This window comes from Vidua macroura, chromosome 13 (assembly GCF_024509145.1).
Source record: "Vidua macroura isolate BioBank_ID:100142 chromosome 13, ASM2450914v1, whole genome shotgun sequence".
NCBI lineage: Eukaryota > Metazoa > Chordata > Aves > Passeriformes > Viduidae > Vidua > Vidua macroura.
In genome coordinates, this window is record NC_071583.1 from 6472645 (window position 1) to 6493997 (window position 21353).

At 43.0% G+C, this 21353-nt stretch overlaps 1 protein-coding gene across 7 annotated transcripts in view; it reads left to right on the forward strand.

The window, feature by feature from the left end:
• MAGI1 (membrane associated guanylate kinase, WW and PDZ domain containing 1) overlaps nt 1–21353 on the forward strand; it is a 333482-nt gene that overhangs the window by 240650 nt on the left and 71479 nt on the right. For all 7 annotated transcript variants that reach the window (XM_053989293.1, XM_053989292.1, XM_053989291.1 and 4 more), the window contains exons 3-5: nt 6218–6337; nt 17709–17915; nt 20769–20979. In XM_053989293.1, the coding sequence (XP_053845268.1) occupies nt 6218–6337; nt 17709–17915; nt 20769–20979 (538 nt within the window). The remainder of the gene's footprint in view (nt 1–6217; nt 6338–17708; nt 17916–20768; nt 20980–21353) is intronic.

Sequence of the window (21353 nt, forward strand, 5' to 3'; positions counted from 1 at the left end):
AGGCTCGGGGCAGTCTGTGCTTCTTTGAGGGGAAGGGCAGGGAGATGAACTGGACACAGCACCTCGAAGAGAGGGGAGAGCAGCTTCTGTGTGTGCTGAGGGTCAGCTGCCAGCACTTGTGGGCATGGCTGGCACAGAGCAAGAGGGGTTCCTCACAAGCTGCTGCTCTGGGATCCTTCTTTGGCCACTTGCTGGAAAGGCAGGTGGGAGAAGGAGATGCTAAGCTCTTCTGTACAAATCCCTTCCATCTCCCCCATGGAAGAAAAATTGCTGTAGACTGCGGCCATGAAATGCATTTCTCTCTGAAACGTTTCTGTAGAAAGACAGCTCTGTCTTGCTCAGCTCTTTTCTGGGTTTAATCAGTTGTTCCTGCTGACCACAGTGATAGAAATTTGCCTTTATTCCTGCAGTTGTGTGTGTGGCCAGGAAGAGTCAATCAGCATCTGTTCCTGCATGTGCATCATTAACAGGGCTGGGAGTTAATTTCTAGTGGCAGACACATTCTTCTTTGGGTTGAATTTCTACTCCTCCACCAAGACACTTTGAATGCTTGCCACGTTCTTGGGGTTTATAGGTGTCAAGTCGCTGGCTGGAGAAGGGATGGACGGAATTTAAAATCCCAGAATGGGCTTCCTGAGTTTCAAGTTTCAAGAAAAAGTTGTATTTATAAGCTGAGTGTGTTTGGTTTGTAACAGATTGGGCCTGTCTGAAATGACCATATTTATGTAGTTACAACTATGAATGACCCCTTACCACAGGTACGTGGGGTTACAGTGTATAATGGATTGCACAAGATGTCCAAATACAATTTCTTCTACTTCTGTTGGGGAAAAAATAAGGTATTTTTAGTTTGAGTGACCCCAGAAGTCAATAAGATAAGGTAGTTCTGTGTACAGTGTCTTCTTGCAGACAGGTTACACTTTATTTTTGTGAATGTGGATAAGGCTGTTTTTAGTACTGTGCTGCTGATAAGTTCTGCCTTAAGCTTGGCTGCTGATCAGGTTCCCCCTTCTGGAGTCAGACCAGGCTGTCTCTGTCTTTTCCCTTCTCCATTTGCTGTTAGCAGATCTGTGAAGTTTGTTCTGCCTTTCAGTTATCTGGCACCATAGGTGACAGATGCAGGAGAGCCAAAGCAGCCTCTCCAAATTACCCCGTGATGGGAGGGAAGAAGGTGACCTCCAAACACAGTGGGAGGGAAAAGGGGCTGTTTTTCCTAATATGTTTCTTCTTTGGCAGCTGAAGGCTTTTTCCGTGTAGGTGATGAGAGCAGTCTCTTCTTGCTGAATGAACCAAAATACCACTTTTTTAGAGCAATGGGAAGAGTAGCACCCTGCCTTCATCCCACCCCAGCCTTCCCAAACCTCCCACAGCAGCACTTGGCCTTGCAGCCTCCTGAGTCAGGAGCATCCCTAAAACCTCGTTTACTGCAGTTCCCCCCACTGCTGGTGACCACCAGTGGCTCGAATCTGTATAAAATATGGTTGTAGCAACTCTTATCATTACTCTGAGTGTACAGCTCCCACATTATCTGTCATTTTAAGAGATGCTGGCCAGTGGAGATGAGGAACAAATGACTTGTGGTTTGATGAGATGCATTTTGGTGGCTCACCAGATTGTCACTGCCAGCCACTGGAACTGGAGAAGAAGCTTGCAGAAATTACTGCATTGCAAATGGGAGTTGCAGGTATTCTGTACTTGAAATGATGACTTCCAAATGACTTGCCAGGGGCTGTTTTTGGTGCACAGTAGCAGTATTACTGCCCAAGAACATTTTTTCTTTTAATGTGGAAGCAATTGAAGTGACTGCAGCCCCATTAAGTCTTATTTTTAGATTACAATAAGCAAGACTCTGATTAATTTAGCAGCAGGGCATCAGTGAATATTAACAGCTTAACTTGAAGCCCTGGTAGATTGATAAAGAGCTAAACAGCCCCTGAGTCGTATATTAACAGTCTGGCCATAGTATAATTGAGGCTCTTGTTGGGTTAGTGTCAGCATGGTTGATAGGCAGCACAACAGCAGAAGCTATTTGTCTTTTAAATGGGCACTTAAATTATTCAGCATAGTAGCTGATAGTCATCTGTACATCTGAGCCACAGCTCAGTTATTCTAGGCGTGTGTGCACAAGCTCTAATTAGTCCATGTACAGCACTGAGCTCTCCTTGAGCAAACTCACCTGTGTCTAGAAGCAGTTTCTCAGGTGGGTTCTCCAGCCCATGATGAGATCCCTCTCCTGTGGCCCAAGCATTAGGGATGCATGAATAAACTGATGCAGATAGCTTGGGGGTGATAACCAAACCAACAGCTGGGCAAACGTTTCATGTGAGCCACTCATGTTAGATGTAGTTTTACTTCCCCAGGCCACAAGAGAATATAAAAACTACAATGCTAACCAGTAGCCTTTTGTTTTGTTTTGTTTTCTTTAGTCTCCTGCGATTACAGGAAATTTGAGGAATTCCCCTGTGAATGTAATGCATCTAACTAGTTGTGTATGCTGTGGGATATGCTAACCAAATAAGACTGAAAGCTTATGAAACATTAAATGTGCAGAAGGAGTTGGTAGCCACTCAGTTTCCCCTCCAGTTCCTTCTTGTTGAAGCATTAGCAATTCTGAGGTAATCACACAATGGACATAGCTCAAATTAATTAGCTAAATTGGTACCTAAAGGCAATAAGATTTCATGCCACTTAATATTTCAATGCAAACAAGACAGGCAACTAAATGTATTTAAATATGATTGGCTCATCTTCTCGAGTGGAGTATCTTATCTTTTGTTTGGGCTAAATACAGCTCTCATTGTGCTCAATTTATTCTGCCATTAGCAGTGGTCTGACCTGCTATTAGCTCTGATAAAAAGTACAGTCATCCCCTTCACTGAAGACCGTCCTGCGTTAAGGATGTTGAAATGCAATTTAAAGGGGGAAGGAGGATACACACACTTTGCTTTTGTACATAATTAAGCCGTGCTAGTGATGGGAGACTTAATTACAATTGGAGTTTATCAGCAGAGAGCTCCAGTGGTGGCTAGCAGGCTGTGATGGTGCTGGGCTGCACAGCCTTGGAGCAGTTGTTCCAGGCTGTGAGAGGGCTCTGGGGGGAAGGTGCTGATTATTCCCGGTGTCCTGTGCCTGGGAAAACTCATGGAGTTTGTGCCTCTTGGCCTTCTTTTCTTCCCCCCTTTCTTGCCGCCCGCCCTCTCCCCCCACCCTCCTTGTGAAGCAGCCCTTCTGGCTTTGTTGTAAGTGTGGTTTGTAATCATTGTACACATCCCAGATGGTTCATGAAAACTCTTTGAAATGCCATCTGCCAGGCGTGTGTCCAGCCGGCAGCCTGTCATTCTGCTACAAGAAAAACGGAGGCGGGTTTTCCCTTCCCCCTGCCTCCCTGAATTGCATTCAGTAACACTTGCTCAGATGTGGAGCAGGATAACAGCCGGAGCATCTGCAAGCAATCTCTGCTCCAGACAGCAACATGGAAACTTGTTGGGTTTTTCGCCTTCGCCCAGATAAGATATCCCAGCCAGTGCAGTTTTTGTTTTCCCTGGGTTTGCTGCTGAGGACCAGCTGAGGTGACAAATGTTATCTCTGTGATGCAATGTTTTCCTTTTCCGCGGTGACTTTCCTAATGCTTTCTGCCTGTGTTGCAGGCAGCCGCGCTGATAGCAGGCACAGCTGCAGTTTTTTTTCACTTGAACATATTCAGGAAATTAAGAACACTCAGATGAAACAAATAGATCCATTAAAATGGCTCAGAGGAATTATGGCAGAGATATAATTGTCATGTCAAATAGGCAGCCAGCACTAGTAAACTGCTGCCCGCAATTTCACCGCTATAAAAATTCAGGAGGAAGGAAAAAATGATTAATAAATATGCTCTGTGGGAAGATAGAGATAAAGAGAAGAAGAGGCTTTAAAAGATAAGGTGAAAGCAATCCTGAAGTTCCCTGATCTTTGTGTCTCATCAATGTGTTAGTAGTTATTGGGAAAACACAGTCCCGATCTTTGTCATTCGGCTCACATGGCTGGGGGTGACGTGTGACTGATTGATGAGCAGTGCTGGAGAGTCTAATTCTCACTTCCCTTGTGCTCTGGGCATGGGACAGCTACAGCATATCCCTGCTCAGAGTTATTGGTGTGGCTTTTCATCCTTCTTGCTTCCCACTCCCAGACAGGTTTAGGGGAATATGGCAGTGGCCACCAGACACGATGCCCCTGGGAGGGTCCTCACAGCCTCAGTGGAATGTCAGTGCTCAGGGAGGAGATGTGGCATCTGGGCTGTGATCATCCTGGCTGCTGGGTGTGTGCTCCATGCTCCTGGTGTGCCAGGGAGGGACCTGGGCGAGCCTCTCTGCCTGCCTTGGGATGGAAGCACCGGCACTAGGGCAGAGAGGGGCACATGGTGCAGCTCCAACATTTCTCTGGACAAGATCTGTGAAAGAAAATTGTCTTCTGTTACAATCTACCCAGTAAAAACTGTTGTAGCCTTACTATAAGGATTCAGAAATACAAAAAATGCAAGATTGAGTCCTTTCCAAATAGGAAAGAGTAATTCTGGTAGAGTGGTAGAGATATCCATCACTGTTTCCATCCCCTTCCTTACTCTTTCTCCTTCCTTCACCCATTCATAAAGCTCCAAGAGAAGGAATGATGGAAAAAAGCACAGGAATTTATAGACTCTCTGAAAGCTGATGGTAAATAATAAAAACAGAGTTTCTATTTTGAAACAAGAAATGGAGGATGTTAGAGAAAGTGGATGTCAATCAAGGAAATTAATCTAGTGATAGTCTTTCAAGGGTGGCACTCTGTCAAGACTGACCTCTTGAACAGTCTCTCAGATGAATAGGAGATAAGCAGACTTTCCACTTTCCTGGCACTTGAGGAAAACATTTGCCAGATGCAGGCATGGTAAATTTATGCTCTTTCAACTTCTGAGAACTGGAATCTTCCCAATTAGTTTTCAGAAGCTCAGCTTCTTTATTCTTTCTTCTGTCCTTTTATAGAGGGTTTAAGAAATTGTACGCACTGAGAAGGCACTGCCCAGGGGCCAGAAGAGTCCCTCAGAAGTGAGAAATTATGCTTTGTTAAATGTTAGGTATGGTTTCCACATCTCTGAAGTTATTCCCAAGCCAGCAGATTGGTTTCAGCCACAGCATTCAGACACCTCCAACTCTGGAACTCTGGTCTTTCTTCCAAAATTCAGCTTCCTGTACCATCTGTAAATCTGTCATTTATATTTAATCTCAGATGTACAGAATCCAGAGTCATGGAAAATAAAGGCTATTGAACTGAAATAGATCCTTATCAATAAAGCTGTGCTCAGTGACCTAAAATGCAGCATCCCAAGATCATCTTAGGAAAAAAGTCATGAAATGACTCATCTTACACTGTGCTTCAGAGTGCTGTAAATTGGCCAGAAGGGACAAGAGTTTTAGAGCTGGCAGAGTGGTGGCAGTGATCGGAGCCAGTTCTCCATGGGCACTACAGAAATTGTCAAATGCTGGAGAGAGAGATTGAGTGTGACTTTTTGCTCAAAAGCATTCCTGAACTGGAACCAGCTTGTAGGTGAACTTCTGTGAGAAGAGTTGTCAGGTTGTCTCTTCAGTGAGCATGTGTGGATGGTGCATCAAAACCATCTCATGCTACCTTCTAATGCTTAATAAAAAAAATGATGGCATAAATAGAGATAAAACAGTAAAAAGAAACAAGGGAGAAATTATGTTTATGATGTGAGAGAACATTTGATGAGCTAGTGATACAGAAGTAATGGAACCTGGAAAATAATTGCCTTATCTGGTAATAAAGATTGCAATTTTAGTGAGATAAAAGTGTCTCTCTTTTATGAGAGACAATGCTAACAGCAGGAAAGTAATTGCTGGCATATTCCCAGTACCAAACTTTTCCAGCTGTGTTTCTGGACACAGAAATGAGAGATTTCTTTGCCAGAGTCTTTCTGAGAACACAAGAAACGTCCCTCAGTTGTTTTGCTCTAATTGGTGCCACCAGTTCAACCTGAAATCTATGTCTTGTTTTTACATGGGCTCCTAACTTCAAACTTCTTTTGACCCTTTTAGCTCACAGAACTGTGTTTTACAGATACTCTTGTATCTTTGTGAAAATTTGTTACTGTGCCTTTTAACTCTTGGTAAGAAAACATATAACTTTACATTCTTATACATTCTTATCTACATTCTAATAACATTCTGATTTTTCCTTCCAGGCACAACCCGCCCTCCAAGAGAAGGAGAAGTGCCTGGTGTGGACTATAACTTTCTGACTGTGGAGGAATTCCTGGAGCTGGAGAGAAGTGGGACCCTTCTGGAAGTAGGAACTTATGAAGGTATGGAGGCAGGGGCAGTGAAAAAGCACTTCAAATACCCGTGGTGGGACACCACATGTGCATCACCCTCGCTCAAGTTAGGACCTTGCTTTCCATCCCAGTGCTCTGCTTCCTTTTTCTCTGTAACCTGAGAGAAGGAATTCCAGTTTTGCTGTGCTTTTATCTTCTGCCTTCAAGTTAACTGGCTAAAAAGTTAGCCTGTCAGTAGGCCAGGAGAATCCAATATATAATCCTGTAACATACTGGGGCAGTATGCATTTATCCTTTGTGTCCACTAGGGCTCATCTCCTTGTTCAGTTTTTCTTTCCTCCTGCTCTTTTTCTTTCCTTCCATCTTCCCTAAATACACTTCTTCATCACCCAGTTGTGTGTTACTATGCAGCTACATGATGCACTGCTTTTGTTTTTTTTTCCTTATTCTTGGATAATTGCTTCTAACTTGGGTCATTGTGTTGATCCTTTTTACAGCACAACTTTGCAAACAACAGTACTGAGACAGCCAAAGGGGACTGAAGCGTCACCAGGGTGAGAGCAAAAAAAGCTCCAGAGAAATGCGAGGCAAATTGGCCATTTTTAGGTACACAATAGGATTTATGTAACTGAATCTGTAGTCTGTAGCTCCTTTAAATTGAAAAGTCCTTTTGGAGAGGGTTGGGTTTTTTCCCTCAGGAGAATATTTAAATGTACCTCTTGACAAGACAATGAAAAAAAATACTTTACAGGTTTGAAAGTCCTTCCAGTGTACTTCAGCTCAGTCATTTAATATTTCCATTTGAAAGAAGTTTAATGGTTCTTTCTGTAAATCCGAGATTGAAAAAACCCTATCCTTGCAGCCTTATTCTAATTATTCTTTATAATAAGAAATATGGAATACATTTAAAAACACAACCTACACACAATTAGCCAAAAGTCTTTGAAAAATAGTCATCAAACATGAGGAGAAAAAATTGTGGCATGGTTTTGGTGTTCAGGGACTGACGAAAGAGTCCTGAAATACTATTTGCCTACTTCTTTAAAAACTCCTTTTTAAGGGCACCTTTAAACCTTATGCTCATTCCCAGCTGCAGACCTGGTTTGCATGAAGATGCTAAATGTATAATTTGGTTTCACTCTTCCACTTCTCTGAGCTGATTAGCTCCATCAGCACCAATGCTAGTGTTCCAGCAGCAGCTCTTCTCCAAAATGAGCTTTTTCCTCTCTGTGTTTCTAATTATAACACCAAATTAGTTTCCTTTGTCGTGGTGCTTGAAATAGATCAGCTGAAAGGCCTCGCCATTGCTTCCTGATCTATTTGTTCTAGTGACCTTTCCACTTGGAAAGACAAAATGGGTAACTGTCTGTAAGCTGGCTCCTGGGACATGCTGGGAATTAGTTCTCAGGAAATGCTGAATCCATCTGGGACAGTTACAACATGGTAGTTTCATTCCTTATGTGATTATATGCAGCAGCAGCTGAACTGTTTAGGTTTCATGGCTTGCTCTTTTCAGTTGCTGGAGATGAGGCTGATTTCTCGTAAGTCTAATGTGTATTTCATTTCTGTGGGTGATAGAAGTGCCTGAACTTTAAAGGAATAATTTGTCAGAAGTGCTGAGAAGCTTCTTTCCCCGTTGACATCAGTGATGCTGGTGCATTGTGGTTCTGGAGTGCTGGCCCATGGAAGGAAAAATCAATAAGAATAAAGGAAATAATGATGATGCATGTGTGCACATATGCATCAAGACACATTACTATATGATTGTAATGTGAAATAAATAGAGTTCATTTTTCACTTATGGCTTAAAGAAATTATTTTGCTGCCTTCCGAGATTTCTTTAATGGCTTTGTTGTACTTTTTTTTGGAAATCTTATTTTACAGCTGTATCGATCAAGACAGTGTTGATCTTGATTAGATCTTGGAAGATGGGGTGATTCAGACTTGATGCTGCAATCACAATTTTGTCTATAAAAAAAATCTGCCAAAAAACCCAAACGACAAAGCAAGTTAGACTTCTAATGGCCAAGTCTCTGTTATTGTCCAGCTTTACAGTCTTATATATTTTAATTATCACTTGGTTTTTGCTGCATTTTGCTGCCATATTTTTTTAATAAGTGTTCCACCATGATAAATTTGTCTGTGTTTTTGATCAGTGATGGCTTATTCTAAACCAGAGAAATAAAACCCAACACAAGGAAATTATCTTCTAGTTCTACCTGCTGTGCTGAGTAGAAATCAGAACAACTGAAGAGATGGGGTTGCTTGTGATTGAATACTCTCAAGTGATTTAGAGATGCAGGAAGAGGAATGCTATGAAATGGACAGTAGGGATGAGCAATGGGGAAGTTTTTGTGTGCCAGCCACAAGCTCGTGTGGCTCAAGCAGGCTGGTGGTTTGGGGTCACCCTGGTCCCAAGGACCCTTCTGACCTTGTAAGCATCAGCATGTGATGGTGGAGAAGATGGACATAAAGTCACCTGGATACTGTCACTGGGAAACATCTCGCAAAAGAAGAGGTAACAGGAACATTTAATAACAGTTACTGAAGAGAAGTTCTGGGGAGAAAGATTAGAAAACAGGGAGGCATCAGAAGAGGGGTAATACACAGGACTTTGATGCTGATACAGACACTATTGATTTGGCAAGAATAATGAACAAGCAGGTGAGAACAGTTGGAAACCATAAAAAAGTAGGAGAGTGTATCAGGTTTTCAAAGAACACCCTGGGTTTTGAAAGTGCTCTAATTGCAAAAAGAGAAAGTGCAAGCTGAACAGGAGAAAAGAGGTGTTGCTGACCTACAGCACTTCGTAATGCCATTATTATTTCTCCTGGTGCACTACAAACAGGTTCCTCTGGGCAGCTTTTGATTCACATCCCAGTGAAGGCAGAGCAGGCATGGCAGCTGCTGTTCTGGTCACCTCTCATCTCCCTGGTGTGTTCTGCACCCAAAAGACTTCAAAAAATGTTATCAGGTGGGAGGGGGCATTGGCAAGCCTTAATTCCTGGGGTTTTCAGTTTGGGTTTAACATCCTGATTTTTAACCGTAAACCCCAGAAACAACTTCTTTCCTCCCCTGATGAAAGCTACATGTTGATCACATGAATTCAGCAACTGGACCTGGAGGACCTGCCCAAAGCTGTGATGCTGCCCCAGTATTGGTGATTTTGCCCCACATGTGTGCTGCACACAACCCTTTCAAGCCAGTTAGAAATTCCCATTGACAATATTCATTAGGAAGGAAAATTCTTTTTAGGCTGCACATCGTCTAGGCCTTCTGGTGGATAGGAAATCACTGTAATTGTAGTCTCAGGCACTTATTGACTGCTCCTTCTGGGCAGAAAATACTGATGGATGCATGGAAGTAATTGTGTAGGTTACTAATTATTTAGCAATTACTTCTGCATTTGAATTGCAGGCTCTCACAGGCACCCCAAGGGAGGGCTGTTTTGAGCACAGCTACCACTTCCAGATTTTATTCCCGTTTTTTCCCCAGCTGCTGAGTGGCCCTGGGCAGATCAGGTAGCTGCTCTATACTTCAGGTTACTGGCCTGAAGAATATTAAAAAACAACACTTAGTTCTCTCCTCATTAATATTTCAGCAGATACCCTGTGCCTGGAGCTATCTGCTGTTTGAAATAGGAGGGGCAGAGTGGAAGCCTCTCCAGAGGTGTTCTGGAGAGCTGTGCTGCATTCAGGCAGCCCTGCAGGTGGGAGCTGGGCAGAGGCACACAGGGACATGGGCATGGTGGCTGGATTTTGAATGGGGATGGCTGTATCACCAGGGTTTGGTGAGGTTGTGTGAATGGATGCCTGCCCAGCACTTAGTGATCCTCAAAAGAAAAAGTGCTGCACTTTATAACATGTGAAGGGTTATTACATTATAGAGTATTATTGTCAAGGTATCATCTTTCATTCCCAGGACAAGTGTTATGTGATTGCCAAGAGAAGTAATAAGTAATCTGCATTAGTCTCATGACTTAGATGTAATGGGGTGACTTGCTAACATTTTCAAAGTATATAAAACTAGCTACTGTAGACAGGGTCTCCAATTGTGGTACTTAATGATTGTAATAAATTACATTAATAGTGCAGTTTGAAATTCAGCCAAAGTAGAGAGGTGTATTCAGCAACATGCTTCAAATCAAGATGCCTTAGCCTAATTCATCTGATGTGCTGGCTCTCCTTGGGCTTCTCTGCAGCAGCCACACTCCCTCAGCTGCTTTAGCAAAATAGGTGGATTTTTTTGCTGGTGCCTTCGCAGCCTGTGGGTGTCACCAACTCAGTCCCACCTGGAAATGGGAGCTGTGGCAGGCAGAACACGAGGGGAGGAAGGGTGGCAGATGCTGGGGATGCCTGGGCAGGTGAACAACACGTTCTGTTTAATCAGATCAGACCTGCTGATTTTTGTCTCCAGACTAGAGATTGTTTCAATAAATCATAATGGCTTCTTTAGCACCATTGTAATGTGTCACACTGAATATCCACATACTAATATCTGTGCACTGCAGAATGATTCCTTTTCTGGTTTTTGTTCTTAATACTTTGCTTGCTTTCTGTCTTGTTACTTTTTAAACCATTGGTAGAGGAAAAAAGGCAACACCTTCTTGTGTATATGCACAGTTATCAGTGCTAGCTAAGCATGAGTGCTGCTGTACTGAAGTGTCATCTGATAACAATGCTTCATTCTGCAAACAGCTGAAGTGGTACCTGAGTTCTCTAAAAGCAAATATTCAAATATCTGATAGGGGTTTAGAGTGGCTTTGAATTTCCTGCATCATTTCTGACTGGCTTCTCCCTCTCTCTGTACTTTCAATAATAAGTTTCTCAATGTGAGCTCTGTCAGAAATGGTTCATTACCAGTCATGAGTTTTAAAACACAAACCTCAGGGAAAAGGTTCCCAAATACCTCTGGCAAAAAAAGAGATATGGTGAATTAGTTGCTTTCTTCTTAAGTTAGAGTTCAGGTTATTTCAGGCATCATTTACTGTGTAGCCATAGTTTGTTGTGTTGGAGGCTTTCCTAGCAGTCCAGGCACATTTTGGCATTGTATTTTTTTTTGGTACAGGATGTTCCTGGGGCTCTCCAGCAGTGGCTGCTTCTTGCTGGTGTTACCCAGCTCCTCTGCAGAGGCAGCCTGGCCTCCCCAGACTGCAGCATTTCCCTGCCTGCAGAGCTCACTGCCTCTGCCTTCCAGAGAGGGGAGGTGCTAATGGGACACATCCTCATGGTGGGACCATATAGATAAATATTTAACTATTTGCAAGAAGAGTTTCATATTGCAATGGCTTGACAGGGTGTTTTCTTTATTCTACAGCCCTATGCTAGGTAGGGTGTTTCCAGCTGCTTCTCCTGCTTTCTGCATACACCATACACAAGTACATGTTTATTTATGTTCCCTATGATTTTTTAAAATCTATTTGAATGTGGATATAGCAGTTGAGTCCATAGCTGGTCTCATGGAACACCCTGAGCCTCCCCAGCCCCCTCCTGGTCCATGCTAACAAGGTTGTTCTGTTTGTTTATTACTTTCAGTATCATTGCTTTGGTTTAGGATTTTTCCATGCCTTAAATGTGCTTGGATGCACTTGTACATGAGTGCTAACAATAGTGTGTGGCAACACCTAGTGATAACACAGCAAAAATCAGAATAAGTAAGAGGGATTTGTTCTGTGTGTGACTTTCTCCCATGCTGCCACTGCCTTTAAGACACTAATTTGAGTACATATTAAATTTCAGACCAATTTGAAATGTGCAGTTTGTAACAGTTTGACTTATTTAACAAGAAACCCAAACCGATCTGTCAGGTAACCTCATCATTAAGAACTACAAAAATTGACAGAGAATCTCCTGTTTCAAGCAAATGGATATATTGTAGGTTAATTTCTCTGAGCTCTCCTTCATTGCCTGTTTTCCTTCTGATCCAGATGCTGTATCCGCAGCCTCCTCCTGGTTGCCTGGATACTCTGAATTTCCTCAAGGCAATTGCTAATCAATGTGCAGTTGCAGCTAGGTGAATCCTGCAGACAGCAGCCAGATCTGTCATCTAGATGTGGAAATCTGTAGCAGAATGTGATCTGGGAGGAGAGCAGACAAAACACCATGGCAGGAGCTCTGCTCCCAGGAACCAATTCATCCTGTGCTAATCAGACACAAGCACTCCTGCTGGATTAGATGAGCAGAAGCTCTTCTGCTAAAATTAAGGGTCAATTGTTTTGGTTCTTGTACCGTGCAGAGAAGAGGAGCTGAGTCTCAGAATATAAAACAATTACATTTAATAATTGCATTTCAAGTCTTCGTGTCAAGGCCTTGCTTAATTTTGCTGCTTATCTCCAAGTGCCTTTCCCAAAATACCCATTTTCACCAAGACAGAAAACCATGAAGTGCTTTTTGAAACATGAGCTATTAATGGAGTCCTTGTTAGCACAGAGTGGTCACTTTGAAGATGGGATGCACTTCTCATGGACACAGGGCCCTCTGTGCTGCACTGAGGCTTTTGAGTGCTTGGGATTTTTATAATTGCAAAATTAGACTTCACACATAGGCATCAGTAAATTCAGAAAAAATTGGTAATTTTTTCTTGGTTCTTTGCTGAGACACAAATGCACTCTCAGTCCCAGGCATAGACATCTTTCCACCAGAAAGGAGAATAGCTGCTGCAGAGCAAACACCTACAGGTTAAAGTTAACTCAGATACGTGGTTTGGGAGCACATTCTTCAGTTGCTGTAATTGCACCATTAGAATTAATGCTCAAACTCATGTTTGACCTTGCAGTTAGCTATTCTGCCTTCTTCCACCTCTCCATGTCAGCTTCTTGTCCCCACCCCAGCAGCCTCCATGGTCTCCTCTTCCCTCTATGCTTTAGTGTCCATTCCACTTTTGAACCTGTTTGATTGTGCCTCTCTTCTTCTGCATTTCAACCATTTCTTGTGCATTCAGCCCATTCCAGAAACAGCATCTTGGCTGGATGGAGTCCTTTCAGCCCAAATGGAATTGAATTCAATAGTGTAAATTCAAGGGTTTTATGGAATAGATTCATAGATATTTTACTTAACTAGTTGATGTATTTTTGTGAATTGTATTTTAAATTCCAGGTCACATAAACAATTTAAGGTGAACTTACTGCCCACCAGGGGAATACTTAACAAGAATGCTTTGTTATTTGAAATATAAGACAAATTTTCCAAAAGCAACGCTGTCAAGTCAAGAGAAATTTCTTTTTAAGTTTTAGAAAATTTGCTTTAATTCAGGACAGGGTGGAAGCTGCTGTAGATTGCTTTCATTGATTGTGATCACTGCTTGAATTGGCAGAGCAGGAAGTGTTATGATGATGAGAACTTGTCTTATTGTTGTGATAAGCTGTTACCAAAGTCTAATTACTGGGTGTGATGCTAAAATGTGTAAGCTGCCGACACTTAAAGATAAGGAGATGAAAAGAAACAAACTCATTCCAAATAGCTCTTCTGTTTGGGTTTTGTTCATTATTATTGTTATTTTTGTGCACTCTCCTGAGTGGTTCTTTAGTGTGCATGGATTAAGTCATGGATTTGGCTGCAGGTGCTGCCATCAAACTTCAGCTGTGGTTAAGTAAGTTTTAAGCACCAAGGGACTGAATAAAATAATGGTTAGTGAAAAGTGCTGACGAGGGATTCAGTTAATGGTGTGTGCATCTGTGGGGTGAATGGGTTGTTATTAGTTATTAATTCAGGTGCTGTAGGCAGGATCCAAGTGTGATTGAGAAGAGGGTAAGGGGTAGAGGCCCAGTTCCCACAGGAATTGGACGTGGGAAGGTGCCATTCCTGCCACGCTGGCTGCTTCAGAGCTGGCATTTCCACAGAAAAATAGAATTTCCTGCAGTCTTGTCCTGGAAATCTCCAGTGTCTGGGACAGAGACATCCTGTTGGGGTCAGAATCCTCAGAAGTTTTGCAGAGCTTCACCTGAGCTCAGCACCCTGGGGAGTCCTGCCCTAACTGCTGTGCTGACTTCAGAAAACGTTTTGGGATCCTCTGGGATGACAGATGCTTGTGTATGCACATGTAACATGCTGTTAATAATTAGAGCTGATTGGATATTCAGTACAAATTACACTGGCTATGAAGTTAGCCCCTTCTTTGGGCTTACAAGTGGCTCACAAAACACTGTTAAAGCCTATTTTTAAATGTATGTTTTTTCATAAACATTGATAGATTTAATTTGAACGAATAATGTCAAGTCTGAGTGTTGTAAAACTCTTGCTGGGCTGTTCACTGTCAGTTGTTAATGGAGCATGTTTGGATTTCTGAGTCACAGTGTAAATATTTTCTATTTCCAATTTTGAGGATGAAACATGAGGTTTGATGATTATTCTTACCAATCCCCCCTAATAGTGTGTCTGCTCCCACGCCCAGGCCCACATGCCATGTCTTCAAAAATAACTGCTTAGAGAAGATAAATAGGGCTGACTGCATCCAGCAAACATGAGGGAAAGATAGCATTTCCATTTTCTTTCATTTTCCATGTCACCTGGAAGCTGGGTTGGAGCATTCTTTCAGAGATTTTCATAATGAGCTGGGTTAGTTCCCCAACCTGTTTGTCCTGTGTGAATCTGAAGGCAGAGCTCTGATTTTTTCGAATATTGACTCAGGCTTAATCTGCCTCCTGTGGTGAAAAAAGAAAAGTTCAGCCCCAGTGGCTACATTTCCCATAAACCCCACACATGGAGAGCCATGCTCAGTTTCAGATTAATATTTGCTCCTTTTATATGCTCATTTATATTTACAGGGATCCTCTAAGCCAGCACACTGTCTTGGTAGAGAGTAATTATTCATTAATGTTAGTACCAACAGCCATGGCTGGTTTGAAAAATGACTAATGATTTTGGTACAAGAAAACCTGAAATACTTTAGAGAAGCCTGTTTTTCTGTTGAGGAACAGCTCTCTGTGGACTGGTAGGAACTCCAGCTTTGCTGTTGCTAGAGGAACTGAAGAGGAGCAAAATTCAAAGATATAATCATACATTTCTCCATAATTAGAGGAAGGATGGTGCCATCTGTGCTTTGCTCTTGTCCACGGGAAATAAAACCCACACTATCAAGATCTATATATCCCCCTTCATCCTCCTTGTTGCATCCACCCTAAAGAATTTAACCAGTTAAAATAGACCCGAAATAACTTTTGCATAAATTAGTGATGTGCAGTGCTATAAATAAAAGTAGTTTTCTTGTGCATGGCACACACATGGCTCTCTCTGCTTAGCAGTTAATATCCTTAGAAAACATTTTTTTTTACCCCTGGAAAACCAAACAAAGCAACAAACTAAAAAACCCCAAAAAGCAACCCACAAAATCCCAGAGTAGTGTCGTTCTTCATGAGAAATGCCAAAGAGGATAGATAGAAACAGGGTTAATTATCCTTTTTTTTTTTTTTGCCCACCTACGTTTGTATTTTCCCTTTGCACTCCCTCTCCCCCATTCCTCCTCTTTTTGTATAAAACAGTTCTGCAGTATGTAGAGCATAAGAATTATTTCTCTACAACCTGCTTACAGAGCCTCTGTACCCATTAGAGGCTCTTTCCAGAAGAAGTAATTTCCTTCTGCCCATAAATTATGCATCAATGTACATTTAAGATTCTGAAATGATGAACAGAAGATGAAAGCCTTGCTGCTCCCGTGGAGCTGGATCCACGTTGTTGTGTACAGGCTGGAGCACACCTTGTTAAGACAAACCTGCACGTGTTGCTGTCCTGCTGCTGAGCTGTACCAGCACGGAGGTGGGAGCTGCTCTGCCTGCTTGGGCCTCAGCTCTGGGAGGAAGACTTTTTCACCTCACAGGAGCCAGTGGTGGTGTTTCCTAAATGGTCTTCCCAGATGGACTCTGCCAGTGCTAGTCAGGGTGATTGCAGCTCCTGATGGGTCCTGGTGATCCTCTTCCAGGAGGAGCTGCTCCATGATCCTGCCAGGCTCAGAGGTGACTCTTCCTGGGTCCTTCCTTGTTAAGAAAGGGATTGTGTTTTTCTTTTTACAGTCAGTGGGAATTTCACCAGGCTGCCACAGCTCCTCAAATATGGTGGAAAGTGATGTAGCAACTCCATCCAGGTTCCCTGCAGATGCACCTCATCACTTCCCATGACCTGTGCACCTTCAGGTTCCTTAGATGGTCTCAAACCTGATCTTCTCCTACAGTGGCTGAGAAAATATGTACTGAAAAATTGAAAAATAATGCTTTCAGGTTATATATAGCATGTGGAGATCAATGAAGAATGTATGTTTTAGAGAGGAATTTTGTACTGTTGCCATAATTTAACTATGGGAGGGCATTCTGTATTGTGTCATGTCTAAGGGCATAGGAAAAATTTGTAAGTCTGAAGATGGCAAATAAAAATTAGCAGTAATTCCTGAAAGAAAAAAATTGGGTTGTTTTATATAAAACAGTTATATTTAACAGGTCATTGTGTAAAAATTAGATTATTCACCTTGCAATGGGTCTGAATTCCTGTAATGCCCAGTGCTGCAGGAGCAGATTCCAGACCTGAGGTTGCTGTGGAGAATTTTAGGGCAAATCAAGCACTGCTGTGGGATGGAGGTGAAGTGAAACAGAGCCAGTGTAATACCTCTGTGCTGTTCTGGCATGAATGAACGTGCACTTATTCTGTGTCTCTTCTGTGGTCACTTAAAATGGCAGGGAGGCAGCCCAAGCACTTTGCAGTTTCCACCACAGCTGGTGATGGATTCCAAGCATGTATTGGTGTAACTGGGGTGCATCTGTGCCCCTTCAAGTTGAGCTTTAAGGTCTGGCTCTTCACTTCTACCCAAGCTGACCCAACTGCTGAATTTCCTCTTCGAACAAAGCAGTGCCATGTGGTAATCTTTCCTTTTCTCTCCTTTAACTAAGTTTTCTTTTAGGGAGAAAATAGTGTTTGCTTTCCAAATGCAACATCCTCCCTAAAAGAACCTGTGTACTAAAGCAGGCCATCGAGCCTTTCATCACTTCTCTTGGTGATAGCAGTCATGAATTTTTTATTTTCTGCAGGGCTCACTCCAGATCTGCCACAGCATTGTGTGGGTGCACACATGTAAAAAGGCTACTAATTGAAATTCAGCTGTAACGAGATGAAGTTTTGCTATTCACCATGACTGCCTTTTGTTTTAGCCCATGTACGCTCAGTGCACCTAAACAATACAACCATTGCCTCTCCTTTTAGATTCAACAAGAATAACTAAAAAGGCAAGAAATATTTCTGTGTCTGCTGCAGACATGAAGTATGCACCCCCAAAAATGGGAACGGCACGTGTTAGCTTCTGTATATACTTATCTGTGGGGAGGGACCGAAATTTTAATGGAACTGTAACGCAGAATGAAATAGAAAACTTACTGCTATAAACTGTTCTCTTTTGAAGATGCAAATGTGTCTCTATTGCCTAGGTAACTATTATGGAACGCCGAAGCCTCCAAGCCAGCCCCTCAGTGGGAAAGTGACTTCCACCAATGCTTTGCAAAACCTGCAGTCTGGCTCCAAGCAATCGACTCCAAAGCGAACCAAGTCTTACAATGATATGCAAAATGCTGGCATAGTGCATACAGAGAATGAGGAAGAGGATGATGTACCTGAAATGAGCAGTAGCTTCACAGGTAAAGCAAAAATACTGCTGTCCTTCAGTTAGAATACGTGGGGAAGGCTTTTGGAGGGTATTTTGAAGAGGGGGTGTTGTTTTTAATGTGCTTTCTGCAGAGCTGTCAGTGTCAAACAGAACTGGCTGACACCCGAATGGCAGATACCCAGGTGTGAACAACCACATACACAGCTGTGTCTTTCCAAAAAGACCTTGTGGGATTAAACTGGTTGAGACAAAAATGTGGTAAAGTTCATATCCATTAATTGCAGAAAGGTCAGGGAAGGGTTGAGCTATGGTTGACAGTTACAAACAGTATGAAATTACTCAACCAGGTTTACTTTTGAAATTAATTATTGCTTCTTCCTAAATCTGTTGCTGTCCTTTATCCTTCCTTGGATCTAGAGCTGCCCATCACATACAGTTACTGTCCTGGGTCCTCTTCTCCAAGGCACCTCCCAGCACATGCAGTGCTGCTTGCTGCAGGAATGAGATCTGGAGCACAGTTGCCAGTTCTGTATTTCTTGAAGGTCATGTGTCCAGCTGAACAGAGATCTTTTTCCCACCATGGCTACCATCAAGCCTTGGCTGAAAGATCACTGGAAACCTTTGCAACCTCAAGTCAAGTGCTGTGCAGGCAGATTCAGAGTAAAACACTCTTGGAGATCCACTGAGTTTCCACAGAAATCTGGAAGTTTATGAAGCTCTTAGGGGAAGAGCTCTTCCCCATATCCCCAGTCCCAGTATGTGTTAGTGCTTAGAGCATTGTTACCTCAGCTCAAGCACTGAATTCATCTTCTGGGCTCCTTCTGAGGCAGGTTCTGAGCAAGTATTATCCACACCTTCAAGCCTTTCCCAGCTGCTTGCCATGGGAGCTCACCGTAACTGGCACCCAGTCTTTGTCCTCTGATCACTTTCTCTCACCATAAAAATTTTCCTTCCCAGCCTCTGATGAGTCAGAAGATCTGTCCTGCCAGTTCCCACCTGCCAATGTCCTGGCTCTAACATCTGTTTAGAGCTTTAAAAGGATTTAGGCTGAGATTTAGTTTTGATCCTCTGCAGGCCAAACTATCAAATGGCTTTTGAGGGTTGTACTCTCTTTGGCTGCTACCTGCTCCATTTCCATCTCAAATTGCTTCTAGCCAGCCTAATTTCTCCGAGGTTGGAATTTCTGTCTCTGCTTACCAGCTCATTGACAAACCGAGGGTGGTTTCTCGCATGTTGTGACATGACAGCAGCCTCAGCCTTTGTCATGAGATCTGATTTTGGGAAGAAGCTGGTGGGAGATCTGTTATTTGATTTTCTTGCTGCCTGTCTCAGTTTGTTGCCCCTGAAGTAGCTTGAGCATCATTTCTCTTCCTTGTTTTCCTTTGCAAGATGAAAGATGGAAGATGCAGCTCATTTGTCACAACGTTATCACACCCTGGCCCCTTGCCTTCATTAAATGAGCACAGAATCAAGAAAAGAGTTATTTCTCATATACCAAAGTAATTCCTTATGCCTATTTCACATGAAAGTGTGCTAGCCATATTAAAATGCTCCTGCTTCCCTAGGAGACCTCTCGGTAACTGTTTTCCAGATTTTGGCATGTTTATACTCTCAATTTTTAGCTGGTTATGATTCTTTCATGCTTCTTTATGTTGTCATCTTCTACCTAAAAATATCAAGCTCCAGGAGGGCTGAAAAGCAAGCACTGAGGGTACTGATATAGTCTAGATGTTTTTCTTCCTATTCTTCCCAGTGTTCTTCTCTTTTGGTAGTGGCAGCACATAGACTAGAATAATGAAGGAGTTATTTCCAGGGCTGTGGGCTGTGAACTGAGGATGTCCATGGTCTCTGGTCTCTGGTGGAGAGCAGGGAAGGTTCTGTCTGCAAAGCCCTTTCAGCCCCACTCCTTGTGGACTTGGCAGAGGGTGACACTGATCCCTCTGTTTTTTGCTCAGTGTGTTGTCTGTCCTTGTACTGATGTTCTCAGGGGATGTGGAAGCACTACCATAAATTGTCAACACCTTCAAGAGCCAAACAGAGAAAGTCCCTTTGGTGGACACAGGGTTCATTTTAGAATTTGTCCCTTGTTGCCAAAACCTCTCTGTGAAGGAGTGAGGGCACAGACCTGTTTATTGGGGAGCATTTACTGCAATTAGTGATGGGAGGAGATGAGCGGCATTGTTTCATGGATACAGCTCAAAACTGCATGGATACAAGCATCAGAAATATTTCTTTAGAGGGAGAAGGGCCAGATGCAGCATAAAATACTCCTGACTGACTGGAAGGATACTGTGATGAGCCTTGGAATAAACCTTCTCAAACAGCAAGAATGGGCACTAGTGAGCAGCAACATGTGGACACATGGTCCAGACATTCATTTTAATTTTTAATTTAAAATAACACACTGCACTGAAGACATTCACCATTAGCTTGTTGATTTTGAGCTTCTGGCAACATTTTACACTTGTAAAATCTCTTTTGATCATTCTTCAAACAAGAAATTTTATCCTTCTAATCCTGTCCCACAGTTGGCACTGCAGGGGTGAACCTGTAAGCCTGCTTGAAAGCACACTGAACTCCTCTACACCAGTGAGCCCTGGCCCCAGACAGCTTGGAGGAATTTGGTACCTCAGCAGGGCCTGTTGGAACTGATCACAGCTCCTGGTTTGTTTGGCAAGGGCCTGGCTAGCAGAGTGTGTGTGGGCAAGGAGAGCTCGCCCCTGCTGCCTCAGAGACTGCTGGGGCTCTGCCCTCGCCTCATCTGCTGCCATGACTCGTGAATTAAAAGGCAGGGAGAGGAAAACTGGCAGGATAAACCTGGAGGAGCAAAGCGGGGAAGGAAAGGACTGATTCTCACTTGTGTCTGTGTGTGTTTGTTCTGCAGCAGAGTCTGGTGACCAAGACGAGCACAACGCGCATATCGTGAGGGAGGCAGCCCCACCGTCCACGATTGAGAGGCACACCCACGTCCCCACCACGGAACCATCTCAGAACCTCCCTCAATACCTACCTCCTTGTGCCGAGGATAACCTAGGTCCTCTGCCCGAAAACTGGGAGATGGCCTACACGGAGAACGGAGAAGTCTATTTTATAGAGTAAAGCACATTTTTGTTGTTCTGATTCCATCTCTCTGACTCTCTTTGGGCATAAAGTAAACCTCCATGGATGCATTTTGTGTGTATTAAATATTTAGTGTATACAGTTAGGTTGCAGAGCTGTTATTTCTTTACTGCTTCTGAAGAGGGTTTGCATTTCCTGATTGGATCAACATCCAAATTACTCCTGAGTTCCAAGGCAGCGGGAATTGCTTGTTTTATGAGGGTAGTTACAAAAGCAACAGACACTTATAAAACACAGGCCAGTTGTTTTCATGGGTGGAATGAAAGCTCCTAATTGGAAGGGCTGAGACTTCATTTCTGTGCCTGTGTCTGTGCATAATGCAGCAGAGGGGATTCCTCCAGTCCTGTGC